At 27.0% G+C, this 21451-nt stretch overlaps 1 protein-coding gene across 13 annotated transcripts in view; it reads right to left on the bottom strand.

Moving 5' to 3' along the window:
- The window catches only part of Spri (Src homology 2 domain-containing protein sprint), a 256568-nt gene that overhangs the window by 12849 nt on the left and 222268 nt on the right, over positions 1–21451 (bottom strand). For all 13 annotated transcript variants that reach the window (XM_083038295.1, XM_083038305.1, XM_083038381.1 and 10 more), the window contains 2 exons: positions 7248–7371; positions 3183–3374 (listed from right to left, as the gene is read on the bottom strand). In XM_083038295.1, the coding sequence (XP_082894421.1) occupies positions 3183–3374; positions 7248–7371 (316 nt within the window). The remainder of the gene's footprint in view (positions 1–3182; positions 3375–7247; positions 7372–21451) is intronic.

Below are 21451 nucleotides of genomic sequence, written 5' to 3'. Positions count from 1 at the left end.
TGTTTTTAGTTTTATACTATATGATATATATATATATATATATATATATAAAATAGAAGTTTGTAACTTAAACATATAATAAACAAACATATATAAATGGAAAAATTTAATTGTATTTTAATCTTGAACAAAACACGGAACAAATACATAAAAGTTAATTCACTCTTTCAAAAATTCCTCCATTAACTTCAATACGAAGATGAGAAACTGAAAAGTCACAAACTCATATCTCATATCACGTAGTATTAAAACTAAACATTGTAGAGAAAATTAGTATGAATAAAAAAATGTTTATTTTGGTCTTTTTTTCTTCTTTTTTTCCTTCGTTTTTTTTTAACACTCTGTATAATCATCAAGAAAATCAAGAAATAAAAAAATAAGGATTTTAGAAGACACATATAAGCAAAAATAAATTTAAAGTAAATAAAAAAAATATTGTAGATATCAATTCTTCTTTATTTTTATAACTCTCGAATCTCTCTTTTTCTGATTTTCTCTTTTTTTTGATAGAATAAAAAACAAAAAACAGGTAAAATGTATTAAATTAAAATAAAGATATCAGAAAAACTACAAATTTTTAAAATAAAAAATCACAAATAAGATTCGCAATTTTCTTATAAATTTTTTAACTAAAGAGACTCGGTAGAGCGAGAAAGAGAGATTGTATCTCATCTATAGAAAGTAACTGCGAGGCGCATTGTTTTTCGGCAGTACAATTCGTTAGAGGCCAGGAGACAGCGGAAAGGATATAGAAATGACAAGGGACGATTAACAAAGGCGCAAAACAATGAGTCGTCGGAGGGGAAGAAATGGCGAAAGAGCAGTGTTTCATCGTTCGCTCGCAGTCATTTCTGCGCTGATTACAGCGCGGGGCTTTTGCGCACCATTACAGAAGCGTTACAGAAAAAAAAAGCAAAAAGATGGAAAGTAAATGTGAATAAGGACGAGCATTTTACCGCTACGTCTTAATCGATTTCTTCATTAATCTTGCTGAGAGATATATTACGCAATATGTGCCCTCATATTTCTTCAACCCCTTTAATAAGCTTTTAAATTATTTGTAATGAAAAAATGTATTATGTTTCGCTAAAAAAATTTAATATTATTGAATTTGTAGATCTCTATTATTTTTTTATATATAACTAAAGAATATAGAGCATAATTATATATAAAATTATAAAAAATTATGAAAAATTTATATATAAAAAATTATACATAAAATTATATAAAAAACAGAATTATAAAAATATAAAATAAATTAAAGATTGAATATATAACATAGAAAATGATAGAGAATATATAATAGAAATATAAAAAATATAAAATAAATTCTACAGATTTTTTTTTGAAGTTTGGATTTTAAATACGTATAGTCTCGTGAATTTATGAAGCGTTCAAGAACTTTTCCATTATATTAATGTTATGTTCTGAAAATATTAAAAGAATAATGCCTGTAATGACGAGTTACGTGCTTCATCGACCTTGCAATCTCGATTTACGTATATAAAAGATTTTCTCAGCACAATTTCATGCCGTCAAGCATTGACATAGTTTTCCGGTTTCTTCTTTTCCTTTCAGTAGTACGAACCGCCCGGATGTTAGAAATACTTCATTGTTTCGAGGCAGAAGCAGATATAAACATGGATAGCGGAAAATGGTGTCGAGCGAAAATGATACCTTCCATTCAGAGAGAAGACAATAGTGATATAAGAGAATTAAAACGAGGTAAGAAAGAATAATGAAGGGAAAAGGCAGACTTCAAAATAAACATTTCTTGTTAATACTAATTTTCTCTGCAACGTTTAATTTTATTCTACATGGTATGAGATATGAGTTTGACGTTTCAGTTTGTCATTTTTGTATTGAAATTAATGAAGGAATTTTTGAGCATTTATTGTAAAAGGAGTGAATCACTTTTATTACTTCGGTCACGAATACAAGTAAAGTAAAAGAATACAGTTATATTAAAAAATTAGGTGCTCGATAGTTATTAGCATAATATTCTTTAATTAAATTCCTTAAATCAAAATATTTCTTATTTAATATTATTTTAAGATATCTAAACGAATTATTAAAATTAAGTGCTCGTACCGTTTAATCGACTAATGATGGGAAGATAAATGCCTGGCAAATTAAAAAAAAATTGCAATATTTAAAACAGACTATGATTTTTACCAAACATATCATTAATATTTAAATAATACTTAATGTACTTAAATTTTTAGAATTAAAATTTAAAGAATATGAAATTCGTGAAAATGGATATAATTATATAGATTTAAATCACTGCAATAATATTCTCGTTTTTAAGTAATACAGTGTATGATTGGCAAATATTGCTTTGTAATGAAAAAAATTATTACCAATATTTTTGCTATCGGCTTTAAATCAGTCGACTGAATATTATACTGATGTTCACAACTATTACATCATACAAAAATGCGTTAAATGGGAATATCTGAAAATGAGGGCCGATATATACGTTATTAAAAAAAATTAGCTTTCAAGTAATATATTTTTATTTTAAATAAAATCACTTTCTTCCTTTTGCATAATTAAAAGATTTCTAAAATATATAAAAAAATAAGTAAATTTCAAACTACTACATTTTAACTAATATTTTATTCTAAGAACAATCTAAATAAATGCAAAAATAAACACAGATACTTTAAATTAAAAAAAAAAGAATTGATGATTAATATAGCGTGAGGATTTTTAATTGGCAAATCAACTCAATTTGTTAAACAACAACAATGCAATAGAAAAATTGTGTATCGTAAAAACAGTTTCCTTCTTTCACGAATTCAGACGTCGTATTTAATTATCTCCTATTTTCTAATTTTCTATCTTTTGATAGACTTTTTAAATATAACTTTATGTTTAATAATATTTCAGGTTTATTAATGAATTGCATCGAGAGCGAGCATTTTCAATGCAATTGTAAATAGATATCAAGATATGTAAACGTCGAATTAAGTGCTCGTACCGCAGGATCTTATATACTGAAGATGGTCAATTGAAAGAAACGTTTATTTGTCGTTCAATCAAGAGTAATAAATATTTTTAGTTGGCACTTTACATCCAGTGCGTTTAGCTCTTATTTGCCCTTACTAATTCTTTATTTATATTCAGAGCCTTATTTTAATATTATTATTTAATTTATGATTTAAGTACACACTCACCCCCTCTTCTTTGCCCTGCAATAAGTGGAAAGCTCCGGCTCTCTGGATACCGGGTAGAAACCAAATCGGATGAGAGCGTATAAGTCTTTCGATCAGAGTGATGTCACAGGCTATCTCGCTTCCAGAATCTTCCGTGGATTCCGAAGATCCTCCCGAAGTGGCCGATCCTTCCGATGAAAGTGATTCTTCACTCTGATAGGAAAAAATATTACGATTATAATATATAGCGAATAATATTATATTTTATCGGAAAATAATAATAGCCATATATAAATAATAGACAAAAATAATAGTTCTTTAAGATAAAATGTTACACTTGTATACAGAATAATTTCTGATATATATTTTCAAGATATTTTCAATCCATTTTCTATATTTACTCTTCAATTATAATTTTTAATACAAAATATTATGAGATATTTTAATGAAATCTTATATGTAATGTATACCTATATTTCTGTTAAAATTGTGAACAAAAATTTACAAAAATTTTTAAATGTTATTTTATTTTTTACTGAAATTAAATTATTAAGGATTTAATGCAGATAGAAATAAGAGGTATTTAATTTTCTCACTTTAAATAATATTTGTTACTTTAAGTACTCTTGCAAATTTTTTATTTATATTAAATTTATTATTATATTAAATTAATTATTAGAAAGATTTAATTTAATTTAATTTAAGTAAAATTCGTTGTTTAACAAGAATAGTTTCTTCAATATTTTCCAAAATAATAATAATAATAATAATTACAATAACAAAGTATATTATATATACACATAAATAAAAAGTATATTATATATATATATATATATAAAATAAGCATTAACTTTGAAGTTAATATAATTAGTATAAAGTTAATATATAACGAAGTTAAATATTAATATTTTGATTCATATAAAAATTTGCAGTTTAAGTTGTCGAAGGGGAATTAATTTTCATCGTATCCCATACAATTGCAATTGTTTCGACGCTCGATTTTTCAGCAATTTGCTTTATTACGGTAAATCTCTGTCTCTTTTAATATCGAAGCGTAAATCCCACCGATTCTATCTCACAATGCGCCTTTAATTCCCTATTATATGATCCTGCCTATCACCCAGTTATTTTTATTCGCAGCCAATTCGTGATCGGTCGTAATTTATTTATCGTTCCTTCTCCTCTTTCCCCAATGCTTTTTTTATGAAGCGGAAAAGTGCCATTGAAAATGATACTCGAACGCTTATGAGCTCTTTCGGGGGAAAAGGGGAAAGAAAAAGACAGACATTCGAAGGATTGAAGAGATTCGATCAATTCTTCATTCTTTTTTTTTCGTCGTTTTCGACGATTTGATCGATGCTGATCGAGCGACGCATTTTTTTTTAATTCCAACTAATCGTGACTTATTTTTTTTTTGCATTCACGAATGGACAAAGATGAGAGAGAAAAATTGATGGCGGACAAAGAGGAACGAAAGCCAAAAAGAGGGGTGGCAAGGGGCATCGGTGAAAGGGTTCGAATGTAATTTAATTTGAAATGCAGACTGACACACGGTTTCGAGCTAACGGGATTAAATGCGGACGTGCGTCGCGTGTTGAATACTCTCTCTTCGAAAGAAGAGGAGGGAGGGGGAGCAGGAAAGAGAAAGCTAATTGTAAATCCCTTAATTACTCGTTAGAAAAAGTCCTGCGCGATAAGACGTCGCCCTGCTTTTCATTGTTTCGTCTGGCTGTAAAATTAAATATACGTAAAATATATGGTATGTCTCTATATGATATTAGACCAAGTTTCCACGTTGTATGTTATTCTAAAGACAAGTTAAAAGGGATATATATAGTTTCTTTAAAATGTAAGACCTTTTATCATAGAAATACATTTACTAAATAAAAACAAAAAATAATAGATACAATATATGTATATATTATTATTCAAAATGATGATTATTAAAATATAGTCTGTTATATATATAATAAAAAGTCCGTATATAAAATCTATTTTATATAAATATATTTTATTTTATATTATTGCGCAAAACAATTTATTTGGCAGATATTTTATTTTATATATATTTCGAATTATTTTTTATTCAAATTTTTTATTCTGGCAATATATGTATATATAAAATATAAAATAAATAAGAAATATATACAATACAGAATGAGTCATTTAACAAATATAATTGTTTCGAGAAAAATTTCCGCTATTTCAAGATTATTTTTGTTTTTTTTTTCTTTAAAGTAGAGTGTATGTTTTTTCTATATAAATCGATTTTCTTATCATTAAATAATCAGTGTATCAATATTTATATAATGTATGTATCAATATATAATATAAATAAAGAATACTGACAATCCATAAATTCAGAACAATAACAAAATAAAGTACCCTTATTAAAAAACATTTATAGCATTTAATATTTAAGTTGTTTTTTAAAAATTATATTACAAATATGCATCCACAATTATCATTTGCCATTTGAATTTTTACAGCAAACAAAATATTATAAATTGAATTATTATATTAAGCGCATGTGATATGATCCATATGGACCGCATAATTTTATAAATAAAAACTTTTTTGAGGAACAGCAAGTGATGTCACGAAATTTAATATGGTACTGCAATCACGGATTTAAATTGCATGTTACAGTATGTTTAATTAAACATACTGTATGATATTTAGTGATGTTACCGCACAACAGTTACCGTCTGCATGCAAATTTTATAATTAGTCGGACAATATCTCGTTTCTCAATAAATACATCCTGTGTTGCAAAGTCGTATTATATAAATTTTATATAAAGTTGAACAAGTATGTTTTCGATAACAACAAAGTTTTCTTTTCACTGAAAATATAATAATGTACTTAAGACCATAATCATGAAAAAAAAGAAAGATGCAATAAATATGATGCAATAATCTCTTCTGTGATACATGTATAATATAAAGACTCATTTTTTACATTTCTGTAAATTATTCTATCATCTTAAAATCCTATACAAATTAAAAAAAAAATGTTTATGTGCGTTTTTATTTATATCTTTATAAAGTATTTTTTATAAATGTAATTTTTTCATTGTTTCTTTGTTCATTGTTTCTTTGTAAATAAATATTGCAATACTTGCGACATAATTTCGAAATGTAATAGCGTTGCAAATAGAGAATGTTCAAAAACTTCATAAAGAAATTTATATAATAATTCGCATTATTACATATATTATATTTGTTTTAAGAAATATTTATGTATTTTACCATTTTAATTGATGTTTTATTAATAATAAATAATGATTCATTAATTAGGTATATTGTAAAAATGTTTGGAATATAATTAGTAATACATATTCATTACAATTTTAATTTTTATGACAGCTTTCCTTTCAATATATGTATTTAATTTATATAATTAGAAATATTTCATCATTATTATCAACTTATATACATGAAATATACGACAGTCATAAATGCATTTTGTATGACAAAATCATCTTCGTATATAACACTACACAGAGAGAATTTTCTGAAAATCATAGTAATCGTAGAACAATATGGTATGGAAAAAATTTTATGAGAATTTCTTTGCTTAATATTTATCACAATAAAAAATAATATCTATCACAATAAAATATAAAATATGTTTGATTAATTTTGCTATATAGTTAGTAAATTTTACTATATAAGTTTAGTAAAATTAATCAAACATATTTTATATTTTATTGTGATAGATATTATTATTTTTTATTGTGATAAATATTAATCAGAGAAAATCTCATAAAATTCTTTCCTTACCATATTGTCCCACGATGATTTTTAGGGTAAATTCTAAGAAAAAATTCTCTCTGTGTAGAAGTGCATGAAAAAAATATATATACCAAAAATTAATAAACTATATACATGTATATATATAATAATAAAATGACATATATATACAAACATATAAATATACAGGGTGTCCCAGACTTACCGTATCACTCCTTCGTTACTGGAAAATTCCTGAGATTATTTAGGACGCCCTGTATATTATGCAACTTAGATCGAAACAGCATTGTTTGTCTTTACTTCTTCTTTTTTTTTCTTTTCAATAACTCACCTGTACATGATGCAGCTGCGTAAGTTGACGATGCTGCAGCGGATTTGGCGGTAAGGTGCTCGGCGAATTGACCACCTGAACGGTCCCGTGCTGCTGCAGGTACGGTTCCAGGAAGACATCGCTCCTGCAACACGAAAGAGAGGAAAAAAGATTACAAAATGCGCCACAGTTCTCGCGTCTCTCGCGTTAATTAGATTGGCTTATGCGTGGACCGCAATGTTACGCAAATGGCGCAGCGTAACACTGGTTTTCCCACGCAGGAGCCTACCTACGTCTCGATATGGCATATCGGTCGATGCACGCGATTAATCGCATATCGGCGACACGATACAGCTGCAATCGGATTGCACGAAGTGGGAAATTTGTCTCAAAATTTGTTGGAAAACAGGTATATTCTATTATTATACACAATTGAAAAATTTGTGTTAAATTTAACAAATATCACATGTCCCAAACGGTCCACAGAAATTTTTGTGTTAATTTAACATAATACGGATTTGTTAAATGATGACACGAATATTGTGTTAATATTTTAACATAAAATAAATGCAAACTTCAAGTAAACTTAAAATAAATTTTGTGTTAAATTAACATAGTTTTAATGTAAAAATTAACTAAAAAAATTGTTAATTTTACATTTTATCATCCCCACTTATATTATAAAGTAAAATTAACATTTTTTTTCTGTAAATTTTAACAGATAAATCTTGTCACTATTAATAATATCGAACATATTTATTGTGTAAAATTAAAAGTAAATACACATTGTGTTATTTTTACACTTTTTTTCAGTTATTTTAATAATTTAACATTTGAGTTCAATTAACACAACAGCAATATGTTAATTTAACACATGAATGTGTTAAATATTTAACAAAAATTTTAACGGGGACCGTTTTTAACAAGAAAACACAAATTTTCCAACTGTGTATATAATAGTGCAATTAAATATGAAGAGAAGAGAAATAGTTTAAAATATTAAAATATATTAAAAATTATTTGAACAAAAACTCGAGAATTCGAAGAAAGATTGTATAAATGATTTTTGAGAATAACAAAAATTTATTTGTTATACTAAGGGAAAAATAAGAATTATATAGGAATATATTTTATATACATATTTATCCAAAATCTCTCTCTCTCTCTTTCATGTTTAAATATATTAAATTAAACTATTTAATATAAATAATTTTTTAAAACAAAATATATGCATACAATTAAAAATGCACAATATATATTTGTGTGTCTATTTATATAATGTGAAACAATTATTTATAACTACTATTTTAATAATAAAATTGTAAATAATGAAAGTTAAACTATTTTAATTTTAAGATTAAAGAAGTAATTTCCAATGCATGTCAGGCGGAAAGGAAATGTCGCGTCGTACGGTATACGAAATTAATCTGTTGCTGTTTACCGTCGCATGTGCATGTATTTATTAGTTACGGTACGAAAAGTAACGATGTGCAACGGTAACGGCATATGATAATGCTTCAAGTTCATGTGATCATATGATAATGCTGAGGTTCTCTAATTTTTAATTCTCTGATAATCAAAACTGCTATGTAAATAGTTACTTCTGATTGTCTGTGAGTTTAAATCTATTACGATCTGTAAAAGTAGTTAACAAAGCTTTATGTAGAACATTTTTTACTTAAATATTATTATGCATATCTGCCAATTTAATAGAAAGTAACTTTAAAAGAGAGCAATTTGCATTGTTCGGTATAATAATCTTTTCTTACTTCAAAAACCGATTTCTTTGATGTATAATATATTATTATTTTTCAATAATATATAATAATAAATTTTATTGTAAAGTAAGTATACATATACAACATATGTATATAAATATATGTACATTTTAACTGCAGAAAGAATATTTTAAGAATTTAAAAAGCCAAATTATCTATTAAAATAATTTAGTAAATGACTACTTTTAATTTGCATAATTTTATTTCAATCGATAACATTTTATAACAGAAGCTTTCTGTAATTAATATAAATCAAAATGCTTTATTATAAGTTGACAATATAATGAAAAAATCAAATAAAAATAAATTCAAAAATATCTTAGCCTTACAATAAAATGTTGGATTATTAATTATTAGGAACTGTAACTATTTTTACACTAAATATGTAACTTTTAATAATTTAATTGACTGGATATTTTAGCCAAATATCCGTGTATTGAATATATTTTTTATAGAAAAAAAAACTTTCATCTCACGATGCTGATATTTTATCAGATTCGTTATTACGACAGCTTTCGTTGGCCGAGCGGATTTAAAGATGGAAATGCTGGATTTTCCATTTAATTTAGTTTGAAAGGCCGCAAGAGCCGACAGCGCGCGCCTTTCTTATACAATCCGAAAGACGTTGTGAAAGAACTAGCGGACAAAGATGTCTCTCCCCTTGAACGACTTATCGTAGAGCAATCGCACAAATTCTCGTTGCCGGAAAGAGCACCCTCGTGTCGGTAATCGCTCGGAAACTCACAGGTAAGTTCCTTTCCCCCGAAGGGGGTTGTATTATGCAAAGAATGTGCATTACCGCATTGTAAATAGGCTCTTACGTAATTTGGATGTAATTTCCATAAAATTATTTCATGCGAAAGGGCAAGAAAGTAAATTCAGTAATTGGTTTGTTGAGTTTCTCTGTTTCGTATTTTGTGAAAAATAATCCAATTCTTTTTTCTCGAAAAAAATATGTCGTTAAGAATCATCACGTTTTAAATTGTTCAATTACATCAAGAATTAATACGTCGTAAAGTAATTATTGTCAAATTTATTCCCGAGAAGAGAGAAATTCCGTCTGTCTTCAAATTCCTTTGCATATATAGTTATTGAAAAATATAAATACACATTTATCAATATAAATAATATATTAATTTCATCTGTAATTATTTTATCAATATTATATTACGCATATAATGCATGTTTCATTATTATCGCATATACATATATACCATTTTTGTTATTAAATTAATATTTATTTAATAAATAATCATGTTTTAAAATTTTATCAATATCTAATTTCTACATTAATATAGGATATTTTTTAATAAAAATACAATAAATTACAATAGGTACACAGTTGAAAAATTTGTGTTAAATTTAACAAATATTACATGTCCCAAACGGTCCACAGAAATTTTTGTGTTAATTTAACATAATACGGATATGTTAAATGGTGACACGAATATTGTGTTAATATTTTAACATAAAATAAATGTAAACTTCAAATAAACTTAAAATAAATTTTGTGTTAAATTAACATTTAATGTAAAAATTAACTAAAAAAATTGTTAATTTTACATTTTATCATCCCCACTTATATTATAAAGTAAAATTAACATTTTTTTCTGTAAATATTAACAGATAAATCTTGTCACTAATAATGCGGAACATATTTATTGTGTAAAATTAAAAATATATATACATTGTGTTATTTTTACACTTTTTTTTAGTTGTTTTAATAATTTAACATTTGAATTCAATTAACATAACAGCAATGTGTTAAATTAACACATAAATGTGTTAAATATTTAACACAAAAATTTTAACGGGGACCGTTTTTAACAAGAAAACACAAATTTTCAAACTGTGTAATAATTATATAATAAAAATAGAAAAAGGAGAAAGAGCTAACATATATTTGTACAAAATTGTGTACACTTCTGTCTAAAATGATATACGTAGTATAATATTCATGGTCAGAGAGATCTCCGACCAATCTCAAGTCCGAGGCGGCAAAGTTAGCCGAAAACAATGAATAACTGACGCTAGTGCTACGTATATACGTCATAGAACAACGTTTGTTTCTGGCGAAACAGTTTCTCGCGACGGCATTATTCCCGACTCGAACTTTGCACGAGAGATGGCTGAATATCAGATTCGGGGCATCGACGTATTCACAGCCGACATTGTCGATATAAACGGTATGTATTGTGCGTTCATCCTGTGTGTTTGACAGTTAGATATTTCCTGTATGTGTGTACGCGTATCTGAATCACCGCCAGGGGCGTGTTCAGATCAAATCTATGATTGATTTCTGTTTAATAGACCTTCAGTCATTAATAGCTCCTTTCATGAAGTACTCGATGGTTCCTAAAAGTTCGAATCGAAAAAAGGATGGAATAACTTGGAGCGAGTGAACAGGATTAAAAGAAAGCGAGGAAAATCAATATTAAAAATTAAAAATTCTCATCTCTCAACATAATATAATAAACATAATGCAATAAGCGTATAATAATATATGATAAGAAAGAGAGTTTTTAAGATAAAAATTTATAATAAAAATTTAATGTAGAAATTAACGAACTAGAAAAGAATTAATAGAATAATACACACATTTGTTGATAAATATATGATAACATATAATATATGTGTATATTTATAGCTTAGTAACAAACAAGTGTAAAAATTAGCATATAGTTAAAAAAATTTGAATAAATTGATACGCAAAAATTTATCAAAAGATTTATATCAGATTTATTAAGTTCTTAATTTTGAATCTTAAATCTGAAAGAATCTTTATATTATATTTTAATAATTACGTTTACATTATTTATATCAATTGTTTTCATATTTTGTTATCATATTTTGTTATCATGTTTATTTATATATTTATTATCTCTTTATTATTTCTTATTCACATTTTGTGTATTATATATATTTATAAATTTATATTTACATTTATATATTTTTAATATGTGTATTTTACGCGAAAATAAATAATGGAACTAATTATGTGATAATATAACATATATATTGTTATAACAAATTCTACCTTTCATCAAAGTTTCTACATGAGATTTTAATTATGTGCATCTGCATAACGCGATGATATGCGAAAAAATCACGGTGTCACATCGCATCGCATGCGTATCGATCTTCCTGCATAATACATGCTGAAATAGACAACGCAAAAAGTAATATATCCCTCTTGGAAGCCTGCATATATCATGTTCACAGGATCCTCGAGATGCTTACATTGCAGACTAAAAAATAAACTTGAAGTGCGCAATAGGAAGTAGCGTAATATCTGTATGCAGGATATTCCGTGATGTGCCTACATCACTTATAAATTTCTTGTGCAATTTAAAATAAACTGTTTTTTAACAAAAATATATATTAAAATATAGATATTTTTAATATATGTAGGTAGAAACCCTTTGTGAATTATAATCGATTAGAAATAAACTACCCTTATTCAAATTAAATTTCAAAAACACGAAAACTGATAAAACTTCATTTTACACATAACTTTGTTTAGTTTTAAATTAATGTTATTTTAATAAAATTTTAATTTTGTGGTATAGTTGGTCATTAATACTTAATTAACGACCTTAAAGTAATTAAAAAATGTAACATTAAAATTTTTGTGTGCTAAGAGAAGATCAGCTTCTTCAAGCAATCAGTAAATCAAATTTATGGGAAATAATTCTTGTACATAATTAAATAAAATATTTATATCCTCGATCTTGGATAAATTTCACTGCGTCAAACGAGATATGATGACGTGGAAAAGGGGATCGTAACGTTGAGGGTACATTCCTGGACCAAATGCAGTGATATTAGTCGTCTGTGAGGTCGGATTATGGGGGGACTATGGGGGTTGCCATGACGATGGGAGGTTCTCAACACGTGGTTCGTTGGCGAGTGTCGGCGACATTTTTATCTATTAACGAGCCACGGGGTGCATTCGGGTGCATAGAAAAAAGGGGTCGCACCCTTTGGCAAGAAGAACAAGGGCACAAAGAAACTCGCTGGAAAGAGAGAGAGAGAGAGAGAGAAAGAGACACCCTTGGACACTTTCTTTCGTGTCTTTTACTCGCTCGCGAGGCGGAAGACCGCGGAAGTTTAACGGCATATTTTCACAGTGTAATTAAAGAACATTTAACACGATGCACTCTGATGCTTTACGATGCGCTATCGCGTAATTAGCCGAGACGATAATTATGAGGTTTATCTGTCGTCACTGTAACAGCACAAAATGATAGAAAATTTAAAAGATTTAAGTTTTTTGTAAACAATTTTTTTGAAGAGTAAAACAGAGAGCAGTTTACAACTATATATCTCGTTACATTTGCTTTGATAATTTATAATGTTTGAAATAATAAAATAAATAATTTATTTTAGAAAATAAGTTTTTGAAATTAACATCTCAGTCATATAATTTTGATGATAATTATATAAAATATTTTACAGAAAATTTAATTGGATATCATTTCTTTACCATTTTTTGTATATATTATGTAATTAATATTTTCCTTCAATAAATTCTACTATTTAATTGTAAAGAATAATATTTTTAATAAAATAATCCTGTTTAACGATTGAATGATGCTTTTTATAATTTCTTGTATGTTTTATTTTTTATTGAAATGACTTTTTCATGCCATATGTAATGTATTTCAAGTTTAATCTCCGATATTCTCTTATTTTTTGTGCGGAATTCGCGATATTTAAGTAATTGTGCACACAACTACAAATGTGCGCCATCATAATGTCGTAAATGATGAAAAAAAATGAAGGAGGGAAAAGATAAAAGCAGATAAAAATTCGCGGGGATGCCAAAACCGTATCGTCACATCTTCTTCTAGCCGAATGATCAAAGACAGCACAATAACAATATCGGAGACATTTTGCGTATTTTCATAAATATACATTCTTACATCTTACATATAGCTGCATTAATTTAAATAATATTCCTTTGATATAAAAATATATCATAATTATAAATTTTAAGTAAATATAGAAAAAGGTAATGTGATTTTTAAGCGAAAAAAATTGATAAATTTCTGAGTTTCAAGCAAAAAACAAACTTGAATAAAATTTGATATACATATTTTAATTTAAGATTTTGCAAGAAATTTTGAAAGTATTTTAAAGCAATTCAAAAAGTACAAGAAATGTCTTCTATCAATTGATTCGCACATTTGTTTCGATTATCTTCATTCTTAAATATGCAATTTTATATAAATATATATAAGACATTTTCAAACTATTAACTTTCTCTAACTTAAATAATGAATTACTAAATAATGGACTTAATAACAAAATCAAAATAAATTGCATGATTTAAATAAAATATATATTTAAATAAAGAAAAAACTTCTTTTTTACATTATTTCATAAACGATTCATCATTGTTAAATTCATTTATTTATTTCGTTTATAAACTTATTTATCCATTCGTACACATGTACATATAAACACATATACATAGATCTTTAAATAAAAGAAAAAAATATTAAAAAATATATATACGGTATTCAAATTAAAATTTTGTATGTGAGAGAGAATAATATATTTAATAAAATTATTTAGTCCGAATAAAATTCTTAAGTATAAAAAATAAAAAACATTTTTATATAAAATTCCAGATCGAATATGCGAGATTTTTCGAGGATTAATTATAAGACGTCGACGATAGCATTGCATGAGGATGCAAGAAAGAGAATTGAGGTTCATCTATTTAAACATAGGAATCACATGCTACGTAGTTTCGTATTCAAAGCGAGAACTTGCGCTCGAAAGCGATTCTACATATTTGCGTCGGGTCGCCTCGTTACAATTGGAACGTCGCCAATCTTAAAAAAAAATTTACGATATCGCCGCCGATATCATTCGATTTTGTCTCGCACGTCTGGTATATATATAATCCGAAATTCTCTCACGTTATATATCTCTCTACATTATTAATGCAGATACAATATTGCCGAGTTTTCGCGTTAAAATGTCTAAAAAAAGAAAGACGTGTGTATATAAAAATTATATATATATATGTAGATATATTAACTATAAAATGTATAGATTAATAATAAAGATCACTTTGACTTTGAATTATAAAATAATTAAATTAATATTAAACAATCAGTGTTTATGTATTATAATACATAAACGTATATATAATGTATATATTATACATATATGTGTATTGAATTGATATTTTATAATCATTATACAGAATAAATTAATTAATAAACATTAGGAATTAAGGAACGGATAATTCTTCGTGCAAAATAAGTCGAAAATAATAAATACAACTTTTTCATATAAAAAAAGTTTGTTTTGGGGGAAACAAAATTGAAAAATTAAAAAATTTGTATCATATTTATATTTTAATAACTTCTAATTTGTCATATCGATCATAAGTTATCGAGTACATCTGCATATAGTAGCTATTAATATATAAATAAAAAAGTACGACATTCTGTTTAGAAAAACAACTTTAAATTAAGGTCTTTAAAAAAAATTATATTAATGTGAAATATCAAGATTATTTTTATTTTTTTAATAAAAAAAAGTTATATCTCCTATTGTATATAAGAAAGTATTAAATAATCATACGTATACCTACGGCAAAAAGTTAATTTTAAAAATTAGAAAAGAATCTTATTTAAATATAGAAACTATTAGAAATTATGTTAGAGAAAGAAAGAGGAAAAGAAAGCAGAAAAGAAATGAAGAGAGAGAGAGACAGAAAAAGAGAAAGAAATGAGAACAGATTTACATAACAAGCTTATATGAGCTATTAGATAACAAAGTATCTCATCAAATGGCCAAATACGAGTAACATTGTACGATATAATGTTGCTATATCAGCAAAAGAAATCACTTTAACATTAAATTCCATTTTTATTCATATAAAAATATTGTTATAAAGTTGAATATTGCTGTGTGCGGTTCAAAGGAATTTTTACCGTGACGATAATTGAATGCCACGATAAAAAAGGTGCCAGAAAGCAGGCTAGTAGTATATTCTCTTAACGGCTTTCAGTCACGAGACTTCGCGAGCGAAAGGAGATTGGAAAAGTTGTCAATTATGATGATCACCGACCGGAAAAATACGGCCTGCCACTGGCACCGTCTCGTTCTTTCTCTCCTCTCGACCATTTTCTTTTGTGTGTGTCCTTTTTTCCCCCCTCCCCTCTCTCTCTTTCATTCTATTTGTCATCTGATGGAAAGTTTTTCGATCGCTAAAGTGAAAATGACTATCGGCGTTCGGCGAAAATTAAAGAAGACAAAAAAGTCGGGAGTTCATATAAGAGGCGAGCTTGTACCACAAATATCTTCACTATTTATATTACAGTAATGCGCGAACAGGTAATCCGATCAGCGTCAATGTCAACTAGAAATAGATATTTTATATTTATACGTGTATATAAAAATAATTATTTTCTTACATGTTGTCACCAATAAAACGATGAATGATGTATACCTATATTTAAATATTTTATTAATATTGAAAATTGCTTTGAGAATAATAATATTTATTATTTATTCTTTATTATTAATAAAATCTTTATTATTTATCTTTCTGTTCAGAGATGTTGAACTCTGGAGTCGTATAACGAAAATTCGAGAAATTGTCAAGTGCTTCTCGAAATTCAAAATGAACTACTCTTACTCCGAAACGAGAATCACGATATTATGAGGAAAGTATTTTCAGTTCATGACTGAGATTGTGAGTCATACGTAAAAGATGGTGCTCAAAAGTAAAAAGCATGCTCATAGTGGCAACAGCAGAATCGAATTTTCCATTTATATTTATAAAAATTAAAATATCTATATAAGATTTAAAAAAATATATATAAAAGAATTAAGAAATAAAGATAAAAATAAAAATAGAAAAAATATATATCTATATAATAAATATATTTTCTATCCTTATAGCAATTTTTTAATTCTTAATTTAAAAAATGTTAATTAAAAAATTGTTAATAAAGACAAAAAATTGAAAAAAAAATATAATATATATAATAAATATATCTTTTTTAGTAATTATTTAATATTTTTGATATTCGAAAAATATCATAAATCTCTTTTAAATGGTTAACATGTTTCACGGATAAAGTGTATTCCAAAAAGCATCTTATTACAATACATATATCTAAAAAAATCATTTCATTACTTTGTCGCAAAATTAACTGTATAGTTGCAATTATGAGGAAAGTATTTTCAGTTCATGACTGAGATTGTGAGTCATACGTAAAAAATGGTGCTCAAAAGTAAAAAGCATGCTCATAGTGGCAACAGCAGAATCGAATTTTCCATTTATATTTATAAAAATTAAAATATCTATATAAGATTTAAAAAAAAATATATAAAAGAATTAAGAAATAAAGATAAAAATAGATAAAAATAAAAATAGAAAAAAATATATATCTATATAATAAATATATTTTCTATCCTTATAGCAATTTTTTAATTCTTAATTTAAAAAATGATAATTAAAAAATTGTTAATAAAGACAAAAAATTGAAAAAAAAAATATATAATAAATATATCTTTTTTAGTAATTATTTAATATTTTTGATATTCGAAAAATATCATAAATCTCTTTTAAATGGTTAACATGTTTCACGGATAAAGTGTATTCCAAAAAGCATCTTATTACAATACATATATCTAAAAAAATCATTTCATTACTTTGTCGCAAAATTAACTGTATAGTTGCAATCGAATATGTACGATATTATCTCTCCCAGTATAATTAAGCGTCTCGTACTACATGAGGCGCCTTGCAGACTCCGCAGAATCGGCAGCTTCGATAAACGCGAACTTAATTAACACGTCGAACCGAGGGCTTCCGCCAATATCCGGTATTGTCGGACGAGAGAAGAAAGATGAGACATCCCTACGCGCGCGGTCGGTTTAATCTCTCCCTTAATTAATCACGTGTGGCGCCCGATAACTCGATTATGTTCTGGCGAGAGGTACACGAGCTCCTTTTCTTCGGGACGATTACTTTCGTAACTACACTTCGCTTTCAGAAATCATCTCTATCTCTCCCTTTCTCTCTTCCCCCTTTCTCTCTTTTTATCTTCTTTTCTTAAGGAACTTCCAAGTTTCTAAGCGCGATCGCAAATATAACAATGCCTTAAGCGCATCATCCGATTAATTCAGCAAGAAAGAGATCTCGTTACAAGTGATTCAGGACATCGCGGTCCATAAGCAGCGGAAATAGATAGAAGACATGCAAAAATAAATTTTCATGGAAAGAGAAAGTTATTTCTTATTAGAAATGAAAATACATGAAATAAAATATAGTGTATAAAAAATACTGCATAAAAATATCATATCTTATATATATGTTTATAATATTTTTATTTAATATATTACGTGTACAAAATACACAGTACCGAAATCGTATCGAAATGCAACAAGAAATTAATTTTTTAATTTTAAAATAATTTTTTTCAAAATTAAAATCTTGAAATTAAAAACAAAAAAATTATATCTTACATTTTCCACTTATTTCTTCATAAAATTTATTAAAAAATTATTTTTTCGGCTGTACCATCAATTATAAAAAATTCTGAATAATTATAATTCGATTACTCTATATACTAATTCACATTCCAGCTTAAAAATATTTCTAATATTTTTTTATACCAAATATGTACATCACTATTGATGTTTTTCAAATACACTTTTTTCAAATATTTCATATATTTCATATATTCCATCAATTTCATATATTTTTCAAGGCAGATAAAGTTAAGGGTACAATTATATAGAATATGATTTAAATTGCATTTGTTTTGATGAAAATAGATATAAGTTGATATCAAAATGTTTTTAACGAACTGTTTTTCTCGCTCCATCCGGAAGGAATTTATCTAACGAATGACATGTGTGTTTAATAAATAGAGAGTAAAAGAGAAAAGAGAGGAGAGAGGGGAATAGGAAAGAGAAAGAGAAGGGGATGAAGGAGAAAGAGCTCATTGTCGATCGATCATGCGTCGAGTTATTGCGATGCGCGCGCCATTAATTAAATTCCACTTCGCGTTGTTTTCAACAGAGAAAGAATAATGACATTAATGTATTCTCTTTCTCTCTTACTCTTTAAAATTAAAACCATTTTCTTCAAAAAATCCAATTTTGATGCTTGTTTACTTTGGTAGCTTTTCATTTCCCTGTCTGATCTTTGATGTCTTTAATCTTTACAAATTCTATATAATGAAAAGAAGTATAAAAATAAACCATTTGCCAGTTAAACTTCGAATTTATATCAAAATTAAGTATTTGCAGGAAAAATATTTTAAATCAAAACACATGAAATGTCTTCTGTGAAGTTTATCTACAGATATTATAATGCATAATATCTTCTATATTATAATGCATAATATCTTCTATATCAATATAAACTAATATTATATTAATTTAAAAAAAAACACGTTTCTGAATAATTCAAATAAATTTTAACAATTTAAATAATATATGTCATAATAAATAATATCCAACATAATTCTAATATTCAATTTTAATCTTCTTTATGATTTGTATTTTCATATATTATTGTTATATTCATTTATTTGTATTATTTTTAAGACAATAATTTAATTACTTAAAAAATATTTAATAGCAAGATTTAAAAGTTCTATCATATAAAGAGTCTAATAAATAAAGAGAGAAAGAGAGAGAGAAGAGTAATATAAGTATAAGAGGGTATAAAAATATACACACACACACACATATATATATATACACAGTTGAAAAATTTGTTAAATTAAATTTAACAAATATCACATGTCCCAAACGGTCCACAGAAATTTTTGTGTTAATTTAACATAATACGGATTTGTTAAATGATGACACGAATATTGTGTTAATATTTTAACATAAAATAAATGCAAACTTCAAGTAAACTTAAAATAAATTTTGTGTTAAATTAACAGTTTTAATGTAAAAATTAACTAAAAAAATTGTTAATTTTACATTTTATCATCCCCACTTATATTATAAAGTAAAATTAACATTTTTTTCTGTAAATTTTAACAGATAAATCTTGTCACTAATAATATCGAACATATTTATTGTGTAAAATTAAAAGTAAATACACATTGTGTTATTTTTACACTTTTCTTCAGTTATTTTAATAATTTAACATTTGAGTTCAATTAACACAACAGCAATATGTTAATTTAACACATGAATGTGTTAAATATTTAACACAAAAATTTTAACGAGGACCGTTTTTAACAAGAAAACACAAATTTTCCAACTGTGTATATTTACATGTAAGTATATATACTCGATTTGTGAAATAAAAGTTCAAAAGAGCTTTACAGCTTTTTGACAAGATTTGTAACTATAGTAACCCGAATTGCGGAGTCAAATAACACTTTATTCCTATGAATAAAGGGGAAAGTCTAGATAAGGAAGAAAGGACAGGAAGGAAGAGAAACGTGAATGAGGACAGGGAGCACAAGTCAGGTGTTTTAGAGTGACTTCCGTGCAATGACCTATCCGGTTTCTCGCATAGAGCGAAACCGAAGACGAAGAGTGCCTCCTTGGATTTCACCTTGGGAGACCCGTTCACCGAGTACAGGCGAGCTTGGATTACTTAGGGCTATAATATGGGTCGACACTCCTCGCTCACGAAGCATTTCGACAGTCTGTCATTTTTTCATTAGCGTTGGATATTTTATCCTTAATGAGTTCTGGCAAAAGCTCCAAGTCTATCTTGGGTTCATAATTCGAAACAAAATTCTATTAATTTGGCAGATTAAAAAAGATTAAGAACACACTAGTGAAGGATAATATTATTTAAATGTATCTATAAAAAAATTTAATATTTTATTTGTTGTTTAAATTTTAAAGAGCAGGATAAAAAAAGGAAGCACTTTCGTCTATGTATACACTGTTTCTGGACACAGTTTTGGCTCTCTTCCGAAAAGCGTTGCATATTTCCCGTCCTATACAATATCAACTTGCGAGTAATATTTTTGTCTTTCCTCTGTCCGATGATAAATAACGCACGTCTTCAAAGCATAGAAAAAGCGAACGAATGACTGTTCGGCTTAAGGGAAACCGGAAGGACACAGGCTGACGTACATATCCCCAGCGGATTCGATGTATCTTTCAAAGGATTCTCCAAGCCGATATATTCGCGAGCGGGAAGAAAACGGAAGAATCCTCTTTCTCCTCCGAGGAGGATTTGGAAGTCAGACTCGATTTCCACCGTGGAAATGGGTTTTTCTGCTGTCGATCCACAAGGAATTCTTGCGAAGAGAGAATCTCGTCAAAGTAAGACCTGCATTGATATTATTATCCTTCGGCGGACGCGAAAATATCTTTCCATTCTATTTCTATGCGCGATTCTTTGGAATAAAGAATCGTGTTGAAATTCCCCAAACTTATTAGAAAACTAGCAATTCATAATTTTAGATTAATTAAAATGAAGAT

The sequence above is a fragment of the Prenolepis imparis genome, unplaced genomic scaffold, assembly GCF_030444845.1.
Source record: "Prenolepis imparis isolate NDT839.2.m4 unplaced genomic scaffold, iyPreImpa1.0 SCAF_1, whole genome shotgun sequence".
Taxonomy (NCBI): domain Eukaryota; kingdom Metazoa; phylum Arthropoda; class Insecta; order Hymenoptera; family Formicidae; genus Prenolepis; species Prenolepis imparis.
Note: the sequence above shows the minus strand (reverse complement) of the source record. Positions and strands in the feature narration are given on the sequence as shown.